We start from the raw sequence: 7,502 nt of genomic DNA on the forward strand, positions 1-7,502 counted from the left end.
GCTTTGAGGGGGCACGAGCCCTGGCCCAGGCTGCCCAGGGGGGCTGTGGAGTCTCCTTCTCTGGAGATCTTCAACCCCCGCCTGGATGCTGTCCTGTGCCCCCTGCTCTGGGTGAGCCTGCTTGGGCAGGGGGGTGGCACTGGGTGAGCTCCCGAGGGCCCTGCCAACCCCGGCCATGCTGGGATTCTGTGAACTGTAACTTTGGAGCCTCGCAGTCGAAAACAAGCAAGAGAGATGCACAAAAGGCACAGGTGGGGAAAGCAATCTGCCTACAGGATCTGATTTCATCCCCTACACCTGTATCTCTTCCTTTTACAGATTACAGCTCAACAGCCTGGCATTGTGTAAAGCAAGCAGCACTTGAAAAAAGAAAAAAAAAAAACCCACATGCTGAAAAGCTGTTTTTCCAAGATGATTACATTCAAGTAAAATAACCATGACAAAGATGGCAGGTATTTGACGTAAAAAGACTAAATGATTCACAACTGAGTCTAGAAAAAATTAGTGCCATGAATCGAAAAAGAATTGCGAAAAGAAACCCTGGGGTTTTTCTCTCGTGCTGTCCTGCACACCCAGAGCCGCAGCAGCGAGTCGCTCCAGGGCAACAAGGACCATCCCTTGGCTGGATGAGCAGTTTGAGCGTTGGCCACAGTAAGAATACCCACCACGTAATTCATAGGCATATCTGTTAAAACAGTTGAAATATTTGATAGGGTCAGCCAAACCTGGACAGGCTGGAGAGGTGGGCCTGTGTGAACCTCATGAGGTCCAACAAGGCCAAGTGCAAGGTCCTGCACCTGGGTGGGGGTAACCCCCAGTATCAGTACAGGCTGGGGGAAGAAAGGATGGAGAGCAGCCCTGCCCAGAGGGACTTGGGGGTGCTGGGGGATGAAAAGCTGGCCACGAGCCAGCCACATGCGCTGGCAGCCCAGAAGCCAACCCTACCCTGGGCTGCATCCGGGGAAGCCTGGCCCGTGCGAGGCCTCGGCTGCCCAGTTTGCCCGGTGGGTGCCCCCACACCGCTCCCCAGTGCCCCCCGCTCGCAGGGGCTGCCAGGCCAGCACCCACTGCACTTGGGAACGGACGCAAGGGGCTGCTTCAAAGATGGGGAAAATCTTTTTAGTAGGGCCAGCTGGGACAGGACAGGGGGGGATGGCTTTAAACTGAAGCAGGGGAGGGTTAGACTGGATCTAAGGAAGAAATTGTTTCCAGTGAGGGGGGTGAAACCCTGGCAGGGGTTGCCCCGAGAGGGGGTGGAGGCCCCATCCCTGGGAACATTCCAGGCCAGGTTGGCCGGGGCTGTGAGCAACCTGATGTGGTTCAAGGTGTCCCTGCTCCTGCAGGGGGGTTGGGCTGGGTGACCTCTAGGGGTCCCTTCCCACCCAAAACATTCTATGATTCTATGAAAGTGTGAGCATTCAAACTCTGTTTTCTTCCTACAGCTCTGGAATTGGGAATTTTTAAAGTTTTTGAGTGAGAGATTAGAATCAGCACAACAGGGAAGAGTCTTCTCTTTCTCTTTTCAATTCAGTGTGAAACAATTAAAAAACCAAACACGGGCGCTATTCTTGGTGCTATGTGACCAGAATTCCTCTTGGATAGTATCTTACTCCACCGTTTGTTCCTGTCAAAGTAGCGGGGCTATGTATAAACTACAGGGACCCATCATGAATTCTGCAGGACAGCAAAAATGTTTTGCAGTTTAAAAATAACTTTGATTTTTGAGAAAACCAGGAATTTCACAAGGAGTGGCTGTAAAGTACCTAGAATTTTTTTCGGAATTCACAAAAAGTGTATCAGTATGAAGCCCATCAGGCAATAACTTAGAAGCTTTTAGCTCAGAGCTGCAGCAGCCCCTTCCATAACCCAGGAGCTGCTGGGGGGGTGGGGGACCCCCCCATCTGCACAAGGGCCCCCCCGCCGCCGCCGTACCCTGCTGGCAGCCAGAGGAGCGGGTCAGCGCATGTACATCAGTCGGGAGAGGAACATTATGAATTTTTTTTCCCCACTTAACTCACTAATTGAAATTAAATGGAACCCAAACATTAGTAGTTGATGAGCTAGCCTGCGAGCTTGCTAACGTAATGATAAAGTGCTGTAAGGAAAATAACATGTCATATACATTAAGATATACGGGGCGTGCGAGATATGTATACGAAGGATGAACAAGACAACTTTGCCAGTAGAAATACGATGTGCCTCACATTTTACTCACTTCTCTCGTTCACACTTCTGACACATATCTATATAATAATTTCGCTTTTTAGGGGTGACAGTGCGTGGTTCTACTTGGATTTTACAGGGTTACTCTACGTGGAATGGAAAATCGAGATCTGCTGATTTTTAAAATGAAGCTTGCCTGTGATACCAGTGCAATCCTACTGTAAAATGCACATTTAGTGCAATCCTATTTTAAAACACGCACTTAGCCCGTGTTCGGCTTTGGAGTCCCACCACCCTTGGCTCCACAGATCCTACCGCACCTTTCCTGTTTCACTCGGGAACGTATTCCCCAGCCCCTCAGAGGTTCAATTAAAGTTTCCTATCGTTAATGGAGTGCACTTCAAAGGGACGGGAGAACATTCCTGCGAATTACCTCAGGAAGGCAACGGGTCCCTGTAAATAAAGCGGCGTGCGGGGGAGCGATGCGCTGGGGCGAAGCCCGCGGCGAGGCGCTTTACAGTCGGGCCGCCCAGCGATCGTCCCAGCGTCAGCCCCATCTCGGAACAGAAGCAGCCACGGAGCTTGACTGCGATAAAGGGAAGCACTTTCAGCTAGGGCAGGTTTGCATAAATGTCCTGCTAATGTAATATTTAAAGACGTTTCTTCTTCAACGCTGACAATGTTAGTAGAGAATCACAGAACCATAGAATTGTTTGGGTTGGCAAAGCCCTTTAAGCTCCCCCAGCCCAACCGTTCCCCTACCCCTGCCCTCCCAAACCCTAACCCTGGCCCTAAGCCAGGGACAGGCTTAGATTTCAGGGGGACTCAACCCCTTCCCTGGGCAGCCCCTTCCAGCCCCTGACAGCCTTTTCTGTGAATATGTATGAGACATACAAGAATATGAATAGTAGGAGACAAATGGAACTATTCCCCTCTATCTTTCCTACGGTAGATGACTGACTCTGGACGCCCAGGGACAGATTTACTGCCACTGTGCTTACAGCAATGCAGCCTCCCCTGTAACAGAGAGCAGATCTGGCACAGACCTGGAAAAGCCGTCGTCTTCACCCCCCAGCCTAACCGCGGCACGCTCTCAGCACTGACAACGTCTCCAAACTCCCCGTCCGCAGGAGCCGTGCTAACGCGGAGGGGACGGCTACGGGCGGGAGGCTGGCAGCAACGAGCCCGTATTTCACAAGTGCGGAATTTTTGTCAAATACCATTGGGTGACAATGGATCCTCTTCTAGGAGAACTTTCTAATAACGCATTTCTATTTCTGGAACAAAAGTCCTAACCGTTATCCTTTAAACAGACAAATTTTAATTAATTTAAATTGCAAATTAACATGCAAATTTATTTTTCTTATCGACTAAAAAAATGACGACGATACAAATCAATTGACTGTATAAATTTAGAAACCCTCTTTTGGTTTCTTCTCGCTTTTTTTCTATTATTCCAGAGACTACTAAAAATAGCTCTAATTCTGCTCGGAAATACAGCCTGAAACAACAAAGTGCTTTTGTTCACTTTTGGGCTGCATAAAATGAGCAAAACTGTAGCATATCCAAACTCTAAAAATCTATTTTATTTCCTGTCGTTGGCCAAGTGTCGCCAGGTTTTCCCATTATAAATATTGCCTGATGCTGAGAGTTGTTCCAGTGGTGGGTAGGGGCAACCTCGGGCACAGCACCCCAAACCCCCACCGCCCTCTGTGATGCTGAACCACAGCTAAGGAAGAGGTCTGCAGCCTCACCGAATCTCTGTGAAGGGGGCAATCTCCCCCTTCGCTCTGATGCAAATAATCTCAGGCCATTTCTGAATTTCTGGGTGAGAGCCAGCCAAAGAAAACAAACCCACCTCCCCAACCCCAGCCCCCCGTACTCCTCCTCCAAGTCCTACCGTCGTTCCTGAGGATGAGCGGGGTGGGAGGACCCAGGACCCTGCTGTTGGTCACCGTGTTCGTCACCACGCACGTGTAGTTGCCCACGTCCGAAGCTTCCACCTTGGCGATGTACAAGTTCCCAGTCTCTTGCGAAACGAAGCGGCGATTGTCCTGGTGTACGAAGGTGGGGTACTCGTTGAAGATCCACGCGTAGGTCAGCTCTGGAAGCACAAGGTACCACCAGCGTTAGCGACAGGGCGCACATCCCCAGGGGGTGCTGCCACCTCATGCTGGGCTCCGTCTCAAGTCGGACCGAACGCCCTGAAAATAATTTTCTCCCTTTGGTTAGGGAAATCGGATGTATCACAGCCCGTGGCGTGATCAAAAAGCTAACATTTTGCAAGTTTTCACCTTTATGGCTACAAATATAAATTTCCAACTGTGACACTTCCAAGCCTGCGCACGCATCTAATGTTGCTGTTGCTCCTTCAAGTTCTTCCAGCCCAGAATATAATACATTCTACGAGAATCTCACCTTTTTGTCATGAACATTTCCACCTGACTCATGACTTTTATTCTTTCTTATTCAATTTTTTTCCTCTAAAGACAGTTCGGGGGAGGATCTGCCGAGCCGTGTTATCGCACGCTCTACGTTCCATTCCTTTGGAATTTCTGAATCAGCAAAAACCTGAACACTAAATTAAGCAGCTGTAATCTTCTGTATGACTAATTAGATAGTACTCCATGTTTTATAAGGCATCTTTGGAAGTTATTTGAGCACTAAAAAAATGAGAGAAATGCCGCAAGTGGTTGCAGAGTTTGTAAGTGAGGTTAATGCAATATAACCCTATTATGTTTGCCTAAGACTAATACCCAAACACCCTGAAAATGCCTGAAGAACTAAAATGAATTCAAGACTGCTGTAGTTTTCTAAGGGAACACTAATTATACTAAAAAGCGTATTCTTAGTTTAATACTCTAATGAGTTATAACTGTAATTGACCTCAACTACCATTAGGTACTTTGCAAAATATATTCTGCCCTCATGCTCCGCTGTTTACATATATAAGAGGCTGAATGCAGATTGTTGGCTTTTATTTATTTATTTTTAACAACGGGATTATAAAATGCCTGCTTCGACTTTTAGGAAGATACGATAATTATGTTTATGTGGGAATATCTAATCATCATATTTACACATGTGCATCTAATTATAAGTAACCTCATGCTGATGTCAAGAGGATACTCACAGCAAAGAAGGCACCACTTCTCAGCTGGCTTATTATTTTCTGCAAGTAGGGTTGGGTTTTTTTTGTTTGTTTGGTTGGTTGGTTTTTTTTTTTTAAATTTACTCTTGGTGAACAATTATCTTGTTCCTCCAGAAGCATCCAGCAGTAGGCAAATAAACATCACTGCCCTGGAACGCACAGAGGCATTTAAATTTGAGTGAATCTTCACACAGCAGGTTTCCACCAAAGCCCCCCAAGCTCTGCGATACGACAACATTTTGCACTGACTGTGGGATGGCAAATTGCCCACGCGTTCCTCAGAAAAACACAAAACTGGGAGAGTCTTTCTGGATCAACAATCCCCTTCCCACCCTACCCTTCCCCAGGAGGTTACGTAGTCCTATTCATAAATATGCCCTAGAAGCAGCGAGGGTTTTGGCTCCTACTTTTCTGCTGCAAGTTGGTATTACTTTAATTGCTAAGAACCCTCTAATTTCCAGGTTAAATATTTTCATTACTAGTCTATAGCTATGTGCTTCTGGGCTAATGATGCCTTTAGCTTAAAGAGTTCTTGCCTCTTCACTGGTGAGAGCCATCAAGAGCCCTTCTGCCTTCATTTTCAAGACAAGCTTTCCAATCTTACGATCGTTGCGGTAGCTTTTCCCAGCCTCTGCCTTAGATAAAAGTCTGGAACATTTGTGTCATTTGAGCTGAGTGCTAGGTTGGAAACCCTGGGGAAGCAGGTCACAGGAGAGCAGAAGGCAAATGCAAAGTTGCGCAACAGTAAAGAGCTCTGTCCAAAGAGGGCATCAAGCGGTGACGATCTGGGATTCCTCTGCCCAGAGGAACCCAACGCTGGGAGTATGAACAGAGACCATTTCTAGAGCGCAAAACATCAAAGTCTCCCCCAAAGCTATCTTCAAACTCTTATTAATTTGGTGACAAGAAAACTGAGGAACATAATGGAGATCGGATGTTACAGCCCTGCCTTCCATTCCTTGTCCAGAAAAACACAACTGCCCAAATTACACCACCGCTGATATTAGGAGCGGTCCAGTATTGCTGTAAAATATTTAAAACAACTGGATAATTCTCTCTCTCTCTCTCAAATAACATGGGATTGATGGAATATGGAGCACAGGGAATAACGCAGACTGGAGCATCTGTAAGTGCATTTGCTTGTGTAGCAACATGTAAATAAACACTATATCAAACCCGCTTTGATTTCCTTAGAGATCCTAGTGCAGTATTTATGGCTTTTCAAACTTGACGGATTTCTTTTGATAAGGTTTCACATACTAATTGCTCTGGAAGTGATAGACAGTTCACATCCCATAGGCAATCTGTAACAACTGTGTAAACAGACGCTGAAAATACAGCCCGAGATAGCTCCCGGTGACGGCACATGATTGAAACGTTTAACGAAGTTACAGACACGGAATCTTCCAGTACAAAGCGGCAGCAGTAAGAAGCAATTCATGGTTCTCTAATTACACATTACACTCTACATCCTGGAGGAATTTATTACAAACTTCTCCTTTCTAATCTGAGGCCCTTTTCATGTAATCTTGCCTAATTTACAATGCTTTTAATTTCCCCCTTAAAGCACATTCAAGTAAGTCCCTCAAACAGAGAACATTATCAGATTTCTGACCCATATTTGCTAGTTTTAAAGACAAGCAGAAACTCCGCTAGCTGCAATCCCCCCCCACCAGCAGAGCACCTGGTTGTCCACTCCAAAGACCCACCTTGTACTTTGGTACTGTACTTTTCTTCATTGCCCTGATGGCCTGGATTTCCATGATAGAGCAGAACGAGATGAAGACTTCTGGGTGCAAATCTTCACTTCTGTAATGATTACCAGCAAGGACAGGAGGATGGAGACTTATACATTTTTGGTACAGATGGCCTATGCACCCTGGCTCAAGCCATCACCAGATGGAAGACATTCAACCCCAAATCTTTTCTTGCTCTACCGACTACACAAAGAGCGATTTTTATCTACACAAATCCACGCTGACGGGTTACATGCACTTGGGTACTTGGAATACCTGCACTACCACCACAGGCACGTACTAGAAGAAGGAAAGTAGATTTCTTTTTGCCGAAAGAATGCAGGTTTCTGTGCACAAGGTCCCAAGTCGCTAGGTATTGGCTCTACTGGTCCACAGCAAAGACAACAGAGACGGGCAAGCGTGTCCTAAGTTAGTTAACATCACTCGCCTAC

At 46.7% G+C, this 7,502-nt stretch overlaps 1 protein-coding gene across 1 annotated transcript in view; it reads right to left on the reverse strand.

Moving 5' to 3' along the window:
• Nucleotides 1-7,502, reverse strand: part of CNTN4 (contactin 4) — a 138,667-nt gene that overhangs the window by 85,612 nt on the left and 45,553 nt on the right. Inside the window, 1 exon segment of the mRNA XM_035901394.1 lies at nucleotides 4,064-4,267. Within this exon segment, the coding sequence (XP_035757287.1) occupies nucleotides 4,064-4,267 (204 nt within the window).

Source organism: Egretta garzetta, unplaced genomic scaffold (genome assembly GCF_000687185.1).
Source record: "Egretta garzetta isolate BGI_Z169 unplaced genomic scaffold, ASM68718v1 scaffold228, whole genome shotgun sequence".
In the NCBI taxonomy this organism is placed as follows: Eukaryota; Metazoa; Chordata; class Aves; order Pelecaniformes; family Ardeidae; genus Egretta; species Egretta garzetta.